General features: G+C 37.9%; 1 protein-coding gene and 1 non-coding gene across 13 annotated transcripts in view; both read left to right on the top strand.

Moving 5' to 3' along the window:
• The window catches only part of Usp54 (ubiquitin specific peptidase 54), a 119,712-nt gene that overhangs the window by 95,677 nt on the left and 4,465 nt on the right, over positions 1–19,570 (top strand). For 8 of the 12 annotated variants that reach the window (XM_063239306.1, XM_063239314.1, XM_063239311.1 and 5 more), the window contains 7 exons: positions 1,818–1,951; positions 4,662–4,829; positions 6,330–6,449; positions 7,366–7,561; positions 10,076–11,466; positions 15,901–16,040; positions 16,333–16,473. In XM_063239306.1, coding sequence (XP_063095376.1) covers positions 1,818–1,951; positions 4,662–4,829; positions 6,330–6,449; positions 7,366–7,561; positions 10,076–11,466; positions 15,901–16,040; positions 16,333–16,473 — 2,290 coding nt within the window. The remainder of the gene's footprint in view (positions 1–1,817; positions 1,952–4,661; positions 4,830–6,329; positions 6,450–7,365; positions 7,562–10,075; positions 11,467–15,900; positions 16,041–16,332; positions 16,474–19,570) is intronic. The other 4 variants (XM_063239312.1, XM_063239317.1, XM_063239315.1 and 1 more) reach the window with 3 other exon arrangements.
• LOC111758027 (U6 spliceosomal RNA) lies at positions 174–279 on the top strand. The gene has a single exon (XR_002792268.1). It is a non-coding gene; the product is annotated as a U6 spliceosomal RNA (small nuclear RNA).

The raw sequence follows: 19,570 nt of genomic DNA, 5'->3' as shown, positions 1-19,570 counted from the left end.
GTAATATAACCTGCCTGTTGAGAGCTTTCCGCCATCCATGACCCAAGACGAGAGCTGGGCTTCTGTAGCATCCATCTGGGTAAATAATAGAGCAACCTGCTTTCTGTAAGCAACAGCACCCTCTGCTGGGAAGAGGACCAAAGGCGTCTGAGAAGAGCATTTAGTAATTATTTAGTTCTCACTTTAGCAGCATTATGTATTAAAATTAGAATAATACAGAGATTAACGTGCCCTTTATGCAAAGATGACATGCAAATTCATGAAATGTTCTATACTTTTCAGTCATGTATGAACAAGTCTCAATCTAATATGTACAACATGAAGAATATAGGTATTAAAATTATACATTGAAATATCAAATGAGATTTTTTTTTTTTGGAGACAGAGTCTCACTATGTAGTTCAGGCTGACCTCAAATTCGCTGTGTTTCTCTTGGCTCAGCTGTCTGAGTGCTGGGATTACAGGCGTGCATTCCCATGCCCAGTTTAAATGAGATTTTAACTGCTTTTGCCACAAAACTGCTCTTGCCACAAAAACAAAGAAAGTAACTGAGCTGATGAATATGTTAATTTTGTTACAGTTATTACTTGTCTATGTGTATTCATGATGTGTTATATACCTTAAATATATATAACTTAAATGTTTCATAAGTATATTTTAATGAAAGGATGAATTAGTGAATCTGACCATCATAACCTTAAAATTAGAGAAGAAATACAGCTGTTATTTATTCTTGCTTTGTTGTTATTTTTAACTGAACCCAGGGACTTTGTACTGAGCATTTTTTTCTCTTTTTTTTAGGGTTGCTCAGAATTCTGTGTTTTATAAAGCCAGTAATATTCAGAATCCCATAAGATAATGGTAACAGTTTAATAGAGCTCATTTTATCCTGCCTGTTGGGCACAGTCTATTCTGTAAACTTTAGATCTCTAAACATTACTTTTACTAAGTTGTCCTGGATGCAGTTTTCCTGATAGCTTATGGTTTCTTTGGCAGCCATAATTGTATATTTTACAAGGGCTGATACCATATTTTCATTCTTTTTTATTCTTCTTCTCTGGTTGCCTGGCCCTTTTCAGTTTTACTCATGAGAGGAGTGTATAAAAATTTAGTGAGATGGAGTAGGGATATAAATCAGTTGTAGAGTACTTACTTAGAACGTACAAGACCATGTGTTCCATATGAGAGAGAGAGAAAGACTGACTTTAAAGAGCGAGGAAGACAGTACACATGAGAGCAATATGTTCATTCATTTAGTAGGCTTTGAATGTCTGCTATGTGTCAGATGCTTTGTGCAATACACAAGGTATGAGCAAGATAAAGAGATCGAGAAATCGAGAAATGAGTGGATAAGTAAATATTTCAATTATTCAGAAGTAGTTTAGCAGCTGTTTTTTGTTTGTTTGTTTGTTTGTTTTTAAGATGTGGGTCTTACAGTTCTGCTTATATCAATCTCAAACTCTGGAATTTTTTTTTTTTTTGAGACAGACTCTCACTGTGCCATTCAGGCTGGCTGTGAGCTCACTTTGTAGCCCAAGCTGGTCTCAAACTTGCAGTGATCCTCCTGTCTCAGCCTCCCAAGTGCTGGGGCTACAGGCATGCACCACCATGTCCAGTTTTAAAGCTCTTAAATTTGAGAGAGCCTGCTGCCTCAGCCTCCCAAGTGGATGGGACAACAAACATATTATCAGCACATCTGCCTCCTAAAAACTTTAATTATTTTAGTTTGATGTTTTGTTGAGAGAATTTAATCTCAGAAATGTTGTTAGTAACCACTCTTCTGATGCTTTTACTCGACTTTGGCTTCTCTTTTGAAGGGATCCAAGTGCTAAGAAGTCAACAGGCTTCGTCCCTTCTTGGCGTCATATCCCAAAGTCTCATAGCAGTAGCATCCTGGAAGTAGACTCCACAGCAACCATGAGTAGCTGGACAAAGACTCAACCCCTCTTGGGTAAGCATAAGGACACTGAATGCTGTTGACTAGATTTGACCACCAATTCTGTTTTGGAGAACAGCCTTATCTTAGCACATTTGTAGTTGGAGAATAGATGTAGTTTGATTATTCCATCAGAATGTAAACATAGAGACATTTCTATTGTTCCCTCTTTGCATTTGTCTATTTTTTGTTCTCCTTCACAGTTTACCTGAATGTTTCTATTTTGAAGAGAGCCCTTGCAAGAACAGTAAGGGACAGAAATGTAAATAGTCATAGTAACAGCTCCATTTCCCCAGAAAAATAACTCCTAGAGCAATGGTGACAAATCTATGGCGTGCATGCCACAGCAGGCTGTTTGTACGATCAAAAACTTTGAAAGGTTCATCATCACTGTCCTAGGGCTTTCCTTGGTATAGGAAGAGCCTCTTAAGAAATGGATTTTTTATTGAGTAGTTCTATGGGTTGTGATTTGAAAAGGAGGGGAATAGGTTGTGGGCAAAATTGGGAAATAAGCAATTTATTTTTTTCAATCAGATTTTATTGATAGATTTTATTTGTTTATTTTTTATTTTTATTTTTTTTGTATAGTTTTTTTTTGGGGGGGGGTCTTTTTCCTTTTTATTGGTACCAGGGATCGAACTCACAACTGCCTGCTTGCAAGGCAGGTGCTTATGCCACTGAGCTAAATCCCCAGCCCCTATTGATACATTTTAGATGTACATAATGGTCGAATTCATCATAGAGAATTTCCACCTGTATATTATATAACTTGATTTTTTCTGGGAAATAAGCAATTTAAATATACTTCTGCCTCTGCCTCTATCTCCTAGTCTGATTATCAGTTCTCTTATTAGTTGTTGAAAGTTCTTAGAGGTGTTTGGAATGAAGATGCACAGTAACAGTAACTCTTTTAGGTATATGTGGTATAGTGTGAACTCTTAGGTATATGTGATATAGTGTGAACTCTTTTAGGTATGTGTGGTTAGTGGTTAACATTTGGTAGGGATCTGGAAGAGCAAAGGCAGAAATGTTATGTATCCTAGGTTATAATAAGATAGATACTGATGGAAGAAATTCATACTTTCCAATGAAATTGTACATTTGGTTTATTTCCTACATTTTCATTTATTTCATGTTAACACACTTGTGATCATGCATATATTTACTGTCGCTTCTCTTGAGAGACTACCTTTCTAGCATAGTAAGACTGAGTATGGGCCTGGAGATATAGCTCAGTGACACGGATGCCTGCCTGGCAAGTGCAGGGTCCTGAGTTTGATTCCCAGTACCAAAAAATAAAAAAAGACTGAATTTTATACTTTCCCAAATAATCTTCAATTCTGGACAAGCTGGATAGAACACACCAATAGGAATCCTCAGCTGGTTAAAAGACACTTAGCAAAGAGTTATGATATAATTTCTAACACATTACCTCACCATCGTGTTCATGAAAGAAGTCTTACATGTCCCTTAATTTGACCTAGTAGTTTTATTAAGAGGTAGAACAAATATTTTTATCTGATGACTAATGGTTCCTTTTAAAAAACTGAAGGAGTAAATCATGTCCAGTGGTTCAATAATCTACTTTTGCCTCCTGAAATTGAAGGAACCTGAGTTTCCACTATGGTATATGTCCTCTTTTTCTATGTGTTTACAAATACATAAATAAGTTTGTGTGTGTGTGTGTGTGTGTGTGTGTGTGTGTGTGTGTGTGTACTATGTTTTTAAAAAAATGAAATCATACTATATGATTTCTATACTATATGGTACTATATATAAATTATCTCAGATTTTTCATTTATCATGGACATTACTAAATCTATTTTAGATCCATCAATGAACATTTGAAAGGTTGAATTTTTTCCACTATGGGAATTTTACAAATTCATTAATGAGATGATGGAAATTAATGATGAGAAAATGCCTTACTTAAAACTTCCCAATGAGCCAGTGACAGTGCTTGATAGAGAATGCTCCCTACTGATAAAAGCATGCATTCTGCCTGGCATGGTGTTGTATACCTGTGATCTCAGCATTCTGGAAGGCTGATGCAGGGAAATTGCAAACTTGAGCATAACATGGGCAACTTAGTGATTTGCAAGACCATGCCTCAAAATTTAAAATAAGAAAAAGGAAAAAAGAAATGAAGGAAAGGAAGGATTGAAGGACAGAGGCACAGAGGACTTTAGGGCAGGTCAATGGATTGGAAATGTAGTTCACTGTGAATGCCATTGGCTTCATCCCCAGTACTTCCTTCAACCACTAAACCAAAAAACAAACAGAGAAGCACAATAGAGCATGGATTATTACTTTAATCTACTTGACTGAGGTGAGCTCTACCCTATGCCACATGTGTCAATTGTTTTGTGTGATTCATTTTTTTTTTTTATTCCTACAATGGGAATAATAGTATTTACCTTGTCAGGTATGAGAATTATATGATCATTATACTTAATTCATGTTATTTATATGTAAAAATACTTAATACTATTCTTGGTACTTTGAAAATGCTTACAAAAGGTGTCCTTTCATTACTGTGGTATTTGTTATTGTTATTATTACTAGCCTGGGTCCCTGGATGTGATATGTAAAGCACTATCCAAAACATGAACTTCAAATTGAAGAAAGAATTTTAGAGGAAAAAATTTTATAGTGGCTATAAGTATAGTAAGTGCTTCATCTTGGTTGTGGGAATAAGGTTTACCTTCTCTTTTGCTTTATCCAGGCGGGGAGGTATCTTCCAAAAGTGAACTGGATGAATTGCAGGAAGAGGTGACCAGAAGGGCCCAGGAGCAAGAACTTCGAAGAAAACGAGAGAAAGAATTAGAAGCTGCTAAAGGGTTTAACCCTCATCCCAGCCGCTTCATGGACTTGGATGAACTGCAAAATCAGGGTAATTATGAGAACTTGGTTGTGGGTAACAGGGAGAAAAAGGAGAAAGGAGAAAAAAGGAACAAAGTACAAAGCTTATAAATTCACTCTTTTTTTTTTTTTTTTTTTTTGTCTTTTTCATTTTTTTTTTATCGGTACCGGGGATCAAACTCACGACCGCCTGCTAGCAAGGCAGGTGCTTATGCCGCTGAGCTAAATCCCCAGCCCCTATAAATTCACTCTTTAGCAAAGTTACATTTTTGGTTAATTCGGCCATTCTGAAGATACTTAGTTAAAAGAGAGATGAGCCTGTCATCTGCAGATAGGCACTGATTTTGGCCTTGCCTATTAAAATTCTGTAAAGTAGAGATACTATATGATTTGTGAAAAATTTTTTCATAAACACCTAAGGAAAGTATAAATAGAAGTATCTCAATTCAGAAACAGTCAAAAAGGAAAAGCCATCCTGACCATGAGTAATGGAAGAAACAAACCCTGAACTATCTTGCCTGGAGCTTCAAGATTTGCCAAATAAGAACCAAGAACACAATACCTAATTTTCGTTTTTTTCCCCTCTCAAGTAGTTCTGGTGATCAGACTCAGTGTCTAGTATTGGAGAAGCCCTCTATCACTGAGCTATGCTTGCGCTCCTCCCCAGGTTACTTTTGATCTCACTACAGTTTATTCCCCAGTCTCATGAGATTTGCATGGATGTAAGTTCCACCAACCACCTTATGTTAATCACCTCTTCCTCTCTAGAACTTTGTGCCAAAAATGGTCTTCAAATATACATGCAGGCTGAAGTATCTACCTTTACAAGGTTGTGAAACATACCAGCTTTTCTATAAAATGAATTTATAATTCTTATTATTCAGAATCCCCAGATACAGTGAATTCTGCTAAAGCAGTGAAAGGAGCCAGTACTGTTTGAGTGGCTGCTTTCTCTTGACTTTCCCTTTCTTTTTATCAACCCTTTGAGAAGCTGCCTGGGCTGAGTAATCCTACTTTGGGACAGCTTTTCTTTAATCCTGCTGTCTTTCAATTCAAAGCAGTTGTCTTATATTTTTTCCAGAGCATTGCATTTGTTTCAAATTTAATTTTAAATTTCAAATTTGTTAGCTTTGAATTATTCCTTGGCTGTATAGTCTTCCTCTTTGCTTTTCAACCTCAAACTGTCACTTTGATATGCCAGGTTATATGTTACCTTTTGAAGAGGGATCTCGGATCTTGCCATCTTTTTCCTCTCCCTCCCACCCTCCCACCACGAGCTGAAAAGGGATTCTACTATGTCTTATTGTCAGTTCTCCATATGATTTGGTTCAGCATCTGCAACAGTAAGGAAAGGAGCACTAAGATTTGAGACAATAGGGATTTAAGTCTAAATTGGACATGGTACTGCACACTTGTAATTCCTATATTAGGGGAGGCTGAGGCAAGAGAATCACAAGTTTGTTGCCCAGCTCAGTAAGACCAACAAAATCATTTTCATTGTAATCAAAATGAAAAGTGCTGGCCCTTTCAGGGAGGACTGACGACTTTGAGAGGTCCCTGCAAGAGGCAAATTCAGTGTTTGAAGAGTCGCTGCATCTGGAACAAAAGGGAAACTGTGCTGCAGCTTTGGCTCTCTGTAACGAAGCTATCTGTAAGTAACTCTAACAGCTATCGCTATGGCAGTTTTAACTAACTTCACAGTAGATTTTAGTGTTGTCACTCAGACGGCTATAAAAAGTTTCATGTCTCTACAGTCTCATGTTCCCAAACTGAGGCCCTTTGGCTGTCTTTGTCCTTTAGATTTCTAAATGTGTCTGGCACTGTCACTTGGCCTTGTATGTATTTAATGGCATAATTTCACCAGGAATCCACAGATGAATTCTCCAGCCATGCCAGCCTTCTTATTCTAAGATAAAGTCAGACTTCAGATATGAGCTTAGTTTACTCATTCTTTAGTTGCTGACTAGTGTGTGGGAGTTTATGGTAAGAAAACTGAATAAATTGGCTCTGACTTCCCAGGTCTGTGACTTTATGTCACAATATTCAATTCTTCTTGTTTTTTTCCCTTCCTGATATGTAGCATCATAATAATACAGCAAGGGACTAAGGCTTAGAATTGATATCTGACTCTTAAATGTGACCCACAAGAAGCTGTGCTCTGTAAGACAGATGCGGGTTTGGATCTTATTTCTACTGTTGGCCATCAGGAAGGGGGAGTTGAGAGAGCAGAGTGTGGAGACCAGAGCTGAACAGGTCAGTTGGAAAGGATGACATGAGTGGCAACCTCTAAGTACTAGTATATCTTCCTGGTTTGTTTTAATTTTTATTTATTTATTTATTTTTAATTTAAATTAACTTGTTTGGCCTCCATGGCTTCCATGAATGTTCCTTATAGCCAGAGCTAGCCCCATGCCCTGGACAGCATATGCATGGTCCATGACTTGCATTCCTGCTGCATATTTTGAGTTTCATTGCATACCTTTGCTTGTTTTGGTTCAAATTTGTTTGTTTTGTTTTTGTTTTGTATTTTGTGTTTTGTTCCTGCTATATTTTCTTTTGCATTTTAGCTAAACTAAGACTTGCCCTGCATGGTGCCAGCTCTAGCACACACAGCAGAGCCCTAGTCGATAAGAAGTTGCAAATCAGTATTCGAAAAGCACGGAGCCTGCAGGATCGCATGCAGCAGCAGCAAACATCGCAGCAACCGTCGCAGCCCTCAGCCTGCCTCCCATCACAAGGGGGGGCCCTCCCTCAGCCAACAAGGTAGTGCTTGGGAACCATGTTAGCTTATGGACGCCAGGGGCGGAAGTGACCGTGTGTGCTCCATGGGTAGCAAGCACTTTCATTGCCATCGTGAGTACAGGGGAGATAGGAACATGTTGGAAAGATTTTCTTAGGTCAGACATACAATGAAAAAGTTTATTGCACTGTTGCTCTTTTTCTTAATAGTGCCAAGAAAGATGCAAAATGTATAGCATAACACTTGTCCAGATTTCATTGGGTGAAGTTATCTCTATAGTTGTACAACAATATGATTTTTTTTTTGTACTGGGAATCAAACTGATGACCTTGCATTTGCCCGGCAGGCACTTATTCCACTGAGCTAAATCCATGGCCCAACCATATGATTATTATAAGCCTACGTATTATGTTCTTCAGCATGGCAATACTGACTACATTTCATGCTGCAGTAGCAACAATGTGCTTTATTTTGGGATTTTAGTGCTTCCTTCCTTTCCTCATGGAAGCAGAGAAGGCAATCTTCCTTGCTCTAATTGTGTCATAGAGAAGAGACAAAAGATTTTCTTTGCTTCTGTAAGATCAGGACTTGGAAAAATCTAGCCATTGATATAGTTTTCCTACATTTTAGACCTTAAATTTGTCTTCTATTTAGAATAACTGAATCTAAGTATAAATTAATTTTGGCTGTTAAGATTGAGTAGGTTTGTTTTTTTTTTTTTTTTGTACAAAGGATTGAACTCATGACCTTGTGCTTACCAGGTAGGTACTTATGCCGCTGAGCCCTGCCAGGTTGAGTAGTTTTCAAAATATAAAAAATAAAAGCATAAAACCAGGTACCTTTTTTTTTTTTTCAGTGATGAGATTGAACCCAGAGACATGCATGTGCTACAGTTGAACTACATCTATGTCTTACAGTGAAAAGTTTTTGAACACTTGGCTTAGGACCATGCCTCCTGAGTTAAGCACCATATGTATATATGGTGCTTTTATACACACACACACACACACACACACACACACACACACATATATTTATGTATTTTAAATAACAGAATTGGACTCAAAGAAGATAAGTAAGGAACCTGAGATTTCTTACCTAAAAAGTAGTAAAAGTTTAGAATTTAAACCCAGTCTACTTAATGCCAAAGCACTTGATTTTGGTCATTAGGTAATACAGCCTTATAGGATTAGATTTCCCATATAAATATATTTTTCATAATGTTATCTTGTTACCTAGGTAACAAAGCCCACCAAGTTTATTGCATACAGGTTGACCGTCTCTTATTTAAAAGAACTTGGGACTACAAGTGTTTTAGATTTCATTTTTTTTCTTTTGGTCTTTTCGTTTTTATCAGTACCAGGGATCGAACTCACGACTGCCTGCTTGCAAGGCAGGTGCTTATGCTGCTGAGCTAAATCCCCAGCCTGATTTCATATTTTTTTAAATATTTGCATAGACTTTATTCTTTTGTTGTTGTCTGAGACGAGGTCTTATTGTATAGTTCAGGCTGGTCTTGAATTATGTACTGCAGGCTGTCTTTGAACTTAATGAGATCTGCCTGCCTCAGCCTCCCAAGTGCTAGAATTACATGCATGGGCAACCATGTTTTGCTGCTTATTACACTTTACTCTCATTATCCTAATCCAGAAAAATCTGAACTCTGAAATGCTCCAGAATCCAAAACTATTTTATCATCATTTCTGCACTCAAAAAGTTTTAGATTTTAGAGCATTTAAAATTGTGTATTTTCTTAGTAGGGAACTAAATATATTTTGAAAAGGAAATCCTAATTTTCAGATTAGATATGCATAGGTTGAGCAACCCTAATTTGAAAATCCAAAATTTGAAAGGGTGAAGTTTTTAGTGCTTCTGACAATATAGGTTTTTGATTAGAAAACAAATAAGAAACTAACTAAATGCAATTGACCCCTGTTCCCACTCCTAATTTCCCACTCTCAAAAGAGTCCTAGTGTTAATGAGACTTTCTTAAATTAATTTTAAGAAAACATCTCAGTATTACAGTGGAGCCAGATTATGAAAACATTTGAGATAGTCCATTTCTTTGTAATCCTGTGAATGAACATCATAGGATTATAGCCGCCTGATTCCTTTGACTGGGCTACCTCACAGGCCCTAGGTGGGACTTCCCTCCTTGTATAGCATTCTGGAATTTTGTTATTTAGTATGAATGAGTTTCAGGCTTTGCTTATCTTCCATGTCATCAGCATGTGTGACTACCAATATTTTTTATCTTTAATTTGCAAGTAAGTGTGATTGCAATGACACTTTACAGGTAGTAACTGTTGCTAAGGACTCCACACAGTATTATTATATGCGCTAAATAGATTTACTTGTTTATCTGGGTATGAATAAACCATGTATCTTTTCTTTTTTGACTTTTAAACTATTGACTCTACTTTTGATTGTCTTTCTAGTTACTGTCATCATTCCCTCTCCAGATAGGTAAAATGGGTTCTTTTTTGAAAGTGTTCTTATCAATCAAGGCAGCTTTTGACTGGCTCTCTCTCTTTCAGTGAACAGCCTATCCCGCCCCAAGTACTGTTAAGTCAAGACACTCAACTGGAACCCTGCACGGATACAGAGTTTGGGGCCAGTTCTTCTTACTTCCATTCACCTGCTTCCTGCCATGAGTCACACTCATCACTGTTCGCAGAGTCACCTGTCCCACCTGCCCCACAGCACAGTTCCCCCTGTAGATCTGCCTCGAAGCTTCTGACTTCAGTTGAGGTGGACAGCTTTGACTCCTCTGAATTCCACAGGCAGGGTTTGCCTAAAACACCAGGAAGGACTGAGAATTCTCAGTATGATTGTCTGCCATTGGATGCCCTACAGGGTAAGCTGCAAGGCCACAAGGATGACAACAGCTGCAGCAGGTTCCCTCCACAAGAAGGGAGGGTCATTGCTCAAGAACAATTGCAAGAAAAAAGGGACCCTGCGGACTTGGCCCTTATGATGGCTTGGTCACATCCAACAGGAAGAGCTATGTCTGAGAGAGGAGATCCACACTGTCTTGACTCTAGTTCTTCAAGTTCATCAGCTCAGCCTGGCTTTCCCCTGTATAGGGTTTGCTACCCCATGATGCCTGCTGCTTCTTCATCTGTGCTTCATTCTCCTGATCCTGTGGAGAAAACTAACCAATGCCTCCAAGCCCAAAGCCTTCAGAATTCATTGACTTCAAAAGTGGACAGAGGCAATGAGGAACTCTACAGGTCAGAATTTCCCAGCACGAAGGGACTTGTTTGCTCCCTGGCAGAACAGTTACAGAGGATGCAGGGTGTCTCCAGGAGGGATGCTGCAGGCTCCCAGGACAGAAGTTTGCCAAGTAGTATAAGGAAGAACTGTTTCCCTTCTGACTCTAAGCCTTCTTTCCCACAGGGTCAGGTGAAAGGCCACTGTCCTTGGGCAAAACAGCAACCATGCCTGGATGTTAAGGACAGATTGCCTTCCTGGGAAGAGCCTGCTGACTATGCTTCTCTTGCCATAGACTCTGGGTTGCCTAATGGTGTAACTCGTAGGGGAGGAGAGTCCATGTTGGCAGAACCAGGTATATACCCAGGAAAGCGGTCCCAAGTAAGAGATGGTAGGCCTGAGGAGCTAAGTAGCAGTTTTAACTTGGGGACTTCCTTGCCTTTGGATTCCTGGGTGAATGTCACAAGGCTCTGTGATTCTCAACTTAAACATGGGTTATCTGGGCCAGGAGTGAAGTCCTCTCCCCAAGATTCTCACACCTGCATAATTTATCCTGAGAGGAATCATATCCTTTTGCATCCACATTGGAACCAAGATACAGAGCAGGAGACCTCTGAATTAGAGTCTCTCTACCAGGCCAGTCTTCAGGCTTCTCAAGCTGTCTGTCCTGGATGGGGGCAGCGAGATGTGGCTTGGCATCCAATTAGCCAACCAGGTAAGGATGCAACCAGGGTTGAGAAGACTGGAGGACATATAAAACCTAAAAGCAGGAGGACAAGATAAAAGGAGGGGTGGTATGCTGTATATATAGCATTTCCAGCTTGGTAATGGGGAGTGGAACTTCTGACTATACTCACGTAGCTTTCAGGACAAGGGGTAGATATTTTACAGGTTAGAGTAGAGAATGGGGGCAGAATTTACACTTGCAGGTTGATTCCTTTTTTCTTAAGAAATTCTTGAGACCACTAAGTATTTGTCCATGTTTTCTCTAGTATGCAGTACTAAGGAATGGTTCATAAGTGTTTGAGGGGACTCAGCATGAGGAGACTAAGAGGAAAAGTCATCCTTCTATAATTTAGATGCTGAACTAATTTCAAGGTTTAGCTTACAGGTCTCTCTTGCAACAACAGTGCCACATTGAGTCAGGTCTCCAGTGTACCATTTTCAGATCATACTGAACCAGCAGTGTTAAGACCTTCCCTGTTCCCTTCAGGAAATGCCATGTTTAGTCTTCACAGAATTTTCAAGATAGTATGTTGATAGGGTAACAGTTACTCACTTTCTTTGAGATAGTACAGAGAGAGGGAGAACTGAAACCTATACCTGAAATGCACATCACAGATTTAATTCTGGAACCTGAGTATATGGAGAATGGTTGTAACTTAGACTGATGCACTTAACTCCACAGCTGTTTTCCTGATTCTGACATTATCTCTGAGGATAAATTTGGACAAGACACTTCGTATCCCAGGGTCAAGTTTTTTTCTCTATAATGAGAGAATTAGTTCAATATTTTAAAAAATCATTTGAACTTGAAAATGCTAAGTATGATTCTGTAAAACTGAACTCAGAGAATTTTAACTTGGGTGCAGCAGTTTTTGTAACAGTATAGGTCCCTTGCAAACTGATACCCTGTGTTTAACTACAGCCAAACAAGTGCTTAGAGTGTACACTATATCCTCAGGAGCTTTGCACGAGACTACAGATATAAAAAATATGATTTTAAAAAGATGTTATGATATTTTGCTTAATATTAAGATATGTTTTTGTGAATCTATATTTTAGCTTAAATTTTGTAGTAACATTTATTCAGTTAGGTACATAGGACAGGGCAATATGGGAAAATTATAGGGAAAGAAAACCAGTCTGCCTCAGTGAACTTTCTCTTTTAATATAAAGGAGAAAGAATTTGCAAATATTAAATGTTAAAAGAAATATAAACACAATACATTGGAAATGTATTGAATATTAAATAGTGTATCTTAAAAACAAAGAGACGCTGGCATGGTGGCATATGCCTGTAATCCTCACACTTGGGAAGCTGAGGCAGGAGGATCGCTGCAAGTTCAAGGCCAGCCTGGACTACATGAGGAGACCCTGTCTCAAAAATAAAAATAAGATAAAATAGAAACAAAGACAAAAAATCCCTTCTAATGTCCAAAATAACATTTTTCATTATAGGCAGGGTTTTTTTTTTTTTTCAATTTATTTTTGTTGTAGGTTTGTTTGTTTTGACACTGGGTTTCTCTATGTAGTTCAAATTGGGTTTGAACTCACTATGTAGCCCCAGCTGATCTCTAACTCATGGTGATCTCCTGCCACATCCTCCTTCCTGAGTGCTGGTGGTGGTGTTTAGTTTTGAGGTATGAGAGATTGAATTTAAGATTTTTCCACTGAGCTACATCCCTATCCCAGCCTTTTGAGACAGAGTATCAGTAAGTCTAACTAAATTGCCCAAACTGGGCTTGAACTTGTGATCCTTATGCCTCAGCTTCACATAGTACTATGATTATAAGTATGTGCCATCATGCCCAGCTGAACCCAGGACCCTTGCACTGAGGTATATCCCTAGCCTCATTCATTTATTCCTTCTTTCATTTGTTAGTATATCTAGTGGTATCTAGTGGTACTAGAGATTGAACCCTTTTTATTTTTAAAATTTGAAGCAATATTGCTAAATTGCTGGAGCTGTCCTTGAACTTACAATCATTCAGCTTTAACCAGAGTAGTTGGGATTACAGGAATGTGCCATCTGTCTCTGGCTTTAATTGGTTTTTAAAAAATTGTTAAGCCTACCTGTTTTTGTTATTTTTTTGCTGTGTTATGGATCAAACCCAGGGCCTTGCCTATGCTACACAAGCACTATACTACTGAGCTATACTCCCGACCCATCACAGTCAGATTGTTTGTGGGTTTTTGTATTTATTTACATACTTTTTTCACCCACGTTAAGCAAATACTCTACCACTGATGGAATCAGCATCCAAGCTGTTTTTAGCAGACTGTTTACTTTTCTATTTCTCTTTTCCTTCTAGTATCCCTTACCTTTTAACTTGGACTTCCCTAGGTAACAATGTAGTATGCATACAGTATACCTCGATAGTATACATACATCTGTATTTTTCTATTCATATAATCTTTTGTAGATCTGCACATAGAGTGTTTTTGCTTAGGGATCATATGACAGATACTTTCTTTTAATTCAGCAGTATTTCATGTGTATCATTTGAATCATGTAGTTTGACTAAATTCTTTTTTTTTCTGTTTGGTACTGGGAATTGAACTCAGGACTTAGCAATTCCTAAGGCAGATACTTATGCCAGTAAGCTATATTCCTGTCCCCTCAATTCCTATTTTTAGTGGTTGGATAATATTTGATATTGAGTATATCTTAATAGTTAGACATTCTTCTATACATAGGTATTACTTTATTTTTAGTTTTTCACTACTGCAAGTAATGCCAGAAGAAAACATTCTACAGAAATGTTACAAATTGGCATTTTTTTTCTTATTTCCAGGAGTAGAATTGTTGAACAAGAGAGTACTTTTATTTCTTCAATTTTAATAGAAATTTCTAGGTTGCTTTTTAGGAATATGATGGCATTTCTTTCAATAATATTCAAAGATATTTTTCCACTTTTTTTTTTTTTTAAATAAAGATTCATGTTAGTGTATGTCTATAACCCAACACTAGGAGACTGAGGCAGGAAAATTGCAAGTTTGAACCCAGCCTGGACAACTTAGTATTTAAAGAAAAGAAAGGAGGCTGTGGATGTAACTCAGAATAAAAGTCCTAGGTGCAATCCTCATTAAAAAATCCTAAATAAATAAATAAGAGAAAAGAAAAAGGTTTTTTTGGCTCCACAGAAATTCTAATTCAGGTCTATTGTAAAGGAATTTATACTTTTAAAGGTGCTAGGGATTGAACTTGGGGCCTTGTGCCTGCTGGGTAAGCACTCCGCCACTGTGCTATACCCTTAGCTCTAGGATGCTGTATTTTTTAAAGTTCCTAGATAAATTACAGGTGGTATGATAGCCATTGTATTTAAATTTCAGAAAATATTAAAAGTAACTGATTTTTAATATTTATATCAACATTATCATACATCAGATATTAGGATCAAAATGTTAAATCAACATACAAATTAGCCATGGACATAAATATCAAATGTAGGTCAAGGATGTTTACATTTTCAGAATGAAAGGCTTAACTAGTTGCATTGGGAACAGCTCCTTGTGAGTCCCATAATCCAGTTTAGAACAGCAGTAGTGGTTGTTTAAAATTTAAGTGATTGGGAGAAGCTAGGGCCATGGGGGATAAAAGAACTTTCGCATGTCATGTATTTTTGAAACACTCCTGCTCAAGGATACAAGGGCAGCAGGCTAGATGATAAAGACAACTGTACTACAATTTAGCAACTTGAAATTTAATCTTAGTTTAACTGCTAAGGCTCTAGAACTCATTTTCCTGTTGTTACATGAGGAGGCTTGATAAGTGATTACTATGATCTTTTCATTTTGAACTAGATTGGGAAGAATAGTTTTCTTCCACCACAGATGCTATAGAAAATCACTATGTTACAGAATTTCTTCACTGTAATATTACAAATCTTAGCCCCATCTCTGACAGAAGCTGATTATGTTTACAAAAAAGAAATGAGATTAGATGAGGGCATTCAGCTGCCTATTCACAGAGCTGTTTTTCTACTAAGTTCTTTAGGGCCTATGACTGTCACCCTTCTAATATACAGCAGTCTATTCACATTCTTGAAATTACTCCTTTCTGAGTTCCAAGAAAACATTCTTGTAGATTCAGGTATACATATTTGTTACTTATTGAAATAAGAACTCAAGAGTTTGTGCTTCTAGCCTTAGAGTTTAGGCCCCAGGAGAGTGATGGCTTCAACTTTTTTTTTCAAAGAAAATAATTTTCATTGGTGCATTTTTGGTATACGTAATGATCACATTCATCACAGGGCCTTTGTCTATATAGAGGATATACCTCGATCCTTTTTTTCCCATTCTTCTGCCCTCCATTTGACCCCCCCCCCTTACTTACAAAAGCTTTGTTTCCATTTTTTCCTTTGTCTTTTTTTTGGCTTTTTCCTTCCTTCCTCGTTCCAACTTACATTTGTATTTTCCTCCTCAGGATTGGCAGATGGCATGGGGAGGAGATTACACTCAGCCCCTAGTCTTGAACTTTCAAAGACCCCAACAACAGAAATGGAGCACATTCTCCGTGAAGTCAGCACAGTGCCTGTGTCACAGGTAGCAGCCTCAAGTGCAAAGGTACTAGACTTGGTGTGTTAGGGAAGAAAGTGTACAAAAAAATATGTGGTAGGGTTGGTGGTAGGGCAGAGACATGGTAATGGGGGCCTATCAGAAAAGAACAAGGATTGAAATAGAACTTCTTTTGAATGAGCGGAGATTGTCACATGGCTACTACCTTTTAAATATATGTAGTTCAGGTGTTTACTATGGGGTCTTACCTTATTTTCTTCTATATCCCTGAAGACAGGTCTGTGGGAAAACCACAGGTCTGATGTCACCCATCTGCCTATGTGTGTCTGTGTGTTTGAAGGCTGCAGCTTACCAAGACCTCAGCAGGGAATATGGGGAGGATGAACAGTACAGTGCAGAGAACTTTCGTCGCATCTCATGCAGTCTCAGTGGCACCATTATCTCAAAGGGGGAGGAGGCTCCAGTGTCTTCCCACAGTTTTGTAAGTAGCATTAGGGTGTATCTATTCAGAGCGTCCTCTCTGCTAGGTGAAAATACAGTGCAGGTGAAGGAATATGGAGAAACTGAAGGTTTCAACATGGGACATAATAGAATGTACATTAATTCAGCAAAAATGAAGACGTGGTCATTGTTTTATTTACGCATACTCAGTTGGATCCTGGAGAAATGTCTCTTTCTTAGAGCAGTTCTCAAAGAGTGTATTATAGGATTCTCTAGTGTGAGAAACATTATGGGAGCCTTGAGAGAAATCTTAGAAGCAAAAGCTCTTGAGAGAGAGAGTTAGCTATGGTATTCATTAAAGTAAGAAGGGAAGAAATAGAGCTGGGCATGATGATGCATACCTGTATCTCAACACTGTAAGAGGCTGAAGCAGGAAGATCATAAGCTCAAGTCCACCCTGGGCAACTTAATGAGGTCTTGTCTCAAAAATAAAGGGATAATATCTCCTGGTAAAGGTCCTTTGTTTAATCCCCAGTGTCTTTAAAAAAAAAATGCCTTAGTGATGCACACTTAATCCCAGCATGTAGGAGGCAAGGGCAGGAGAATTACTGTGAACTTACAGGTTATCTGTTCTTTTGAGAATTTTATACGTTTGCCCAAGATAAGTTGTTTTCATTATAATAGAGATTAGGATGTAAAGTACCAGTACACTGAAGCTTGTCTACTAAGATAGCTCAATGAAAATATAAAAACAGGTTTTGAGCTGAGCATAGAGCTCAGGGGCACAGTGCCTGCCTGTTAAGCATGAGGTCATGAGTTTGATTCCAAGAAAGAAAGAAAGAAGACATATTTATTTATTTTTATTATACCTAGGAACTCGTGTGCTTGTTAAGTGCTCTACCACTGAACTACAACCCCTTTAGAAATGGTGCATGTACAAAAATAAAAAGGTGGGCATGGTAACACACACCTATAGTACCAGCACTCTGGGTGGTTGAGGCAGGAGGATCACCAAGTTTAAGACCTGCCTGGGAAATTTAGCAGTTTAGTGAGAATCTGTTTCAAAATAAAAATACTAAGAAGGCTTGCAGATGTAGCTCAGTGCCAAGGCTCAGATTCAACCCCTAGTACCAGATAGACAGACAAAAAGGTGCAAAAGCATACACAGCGAAAACTATGGCTTCTGTATTACTATCTCTTCAGAACCAGTTTTCCTCTCAAGAGTCATTCCTTTTTCCATTTTATTTTCCTTAAGTTCCTAAATAATTTAACAGCCTGCCATTTTTTTTTGGACAGGTAGTCTTTTCTGCCCGGCATTTGTTCTCTCACACACAGAATGCATTTAATGTAAAATGTGATGTTCTTAAGAGAGTTGGTTTCCTTCTGACTTCTTTAGAATTCATTTATTCATTGATTCATTCTTTTAAATAAATGCTTATTGAGCTTATGTTTTTGGTATTGTGCCAAGTGCTGGGAATATGATGGTGAGTTAGATATAGTCCCTGCTTTTATGGAGCTTAGTCTATTATAGGGGACAGATAAACAGTTTTATAATTTGAAAAGGATTTGTTGTTATGGGGCCATAATAGAAGTGGTATCTATCCAATGCTTCAGGTATTGGGAAAGTCTTCCTAGAGGCTAGATATAAATATATATTCTTTCTTTCTTTCTTTTCCTTCCTTCTTTCTTTCTTTCTTTCTTTCTTTCTTTTTTTTTTTTTTTTTGTTCTTTCTTTCTTTCTGTCTGTCTGTCTATCTTGGAATCAAACTCATGACCTTATGCTTGCCAGGCAAAGGGACCCTTAAGCTAATATTAACTGACTTTGAAGACAGGATTATAGACTGGTGAGGGGAGATGGACAGTCTTGACAAGTGAGATGGAAAAGAATATAAATACCATTCAAATCATGGGCCACAGAGAGTCCTACATGTTACAATCAGGAGTTTGGGACTTAGAGAGAACAAACATATTGGAAAGCCAATTAGGAGATAAACATAAACGACACTTGATACCTGCCTACCTGGATGTAGGGGAGGAGAATCAAGGATGATATGCTAGTTTTTTTAGGTTGCTAATGGTACACTTGAAGGATGACACATATTCAATTTTGGATATATCATGCCCAAGCAGAGAAAGCTGGTGACCTTTGCATATGAGACACATGACTTAGAAATTGAGATTCACATAATTGAAAAAAAAAATTATATATAGAGAAAAAATACAAAGGTACATCCTTGAAGAATCCTAAAAAGGGACTGCATAAAAGAAACAGCTTCAAGAAAAAAGGAAGATATGTGTTATTCCCTTAATTCCTTTCTTCTTGAAATATTCTTCCCCTGATAGATGATATGAGCATGCATTAATAAAATACAGATTCTGCCTTTGATTAGCTTATAATCAATTAAAGGAAATTAAATATATTGGTATATAAAATGTTTCAGTTAATGTATTATTTACCAAATTCTTGCATTGTTTCAGGTGCTGTTCAAGGTACTAGGGATCCTGAAGTGAAAAGAAAGATGGTCTACTAGGACAAAAAGATGTTAAACAAGTGATTTAACATCAGACAGTTATAAGAGTGATTAAAGGGGAATAAAACAAGTCAAAGGTTAAGGAGTAAATAGGCATAGTGGGGGCCAGGATGTACCTCACTGGCACAGTGCTTGCCTAGCATGTGTGAAAACCTGGGTTCAACTACCACTCCTACCAAAAGAAAAAGTAACAATAGCTTTCCTGGGGCAATTTTTGATTAGACAGGGAGGGACATCAGCTCTAAGGAAGTAACATTTGATCAGACTTCAGTGATAGGCAGTTTTCAGCCATGAGAAAACATTCCTAGTAATAGGAACAATAAATGTTCAGGCCCTGAGGTAGGAGTGAGTTGATGTGTTTGATAAACATCAAAAGTGCACAAGATACAGGAATGGTTGGAGTTAAAAGTGTGAAGATCAGTAGTGCCCTATCACATAGTTCTAGATAATCCGGTAATAGATATGAGATAGGAAGATCAGATTGAAGTCTGTTGCTTTAGTGTCACTGAACTTAAATTTGAAATTCACAGTTAGAAACTGGAGTATTTAGCAAAATGGAATTGTGAATGGGAAATCAAAGTCCAGGGCAGTGCCACTGTTTGGATT

Source organism: Cavia porcellus, unplaced genomic scaffold (genome assembly GCF_034190915.1).
Source record: "Cavia porcellus strain 051 isolate PalLab524CR breed Dunkin Hartley unplaced genomic scaffold, mCavPor4.1 scaffold_28, whole genome shotgun sequence".
Lineage (NCBI taxonomy): Eukaryota > Metazoa > Chordata > Mammalia > Rodentia > Caviidae > Cavia > Cavia porcellus.
The sequence above is the reverse complement of the archived record's forward strand: the minus strand, read 5'-3'. Positions and strand labels throughout refer to the sequence as shown.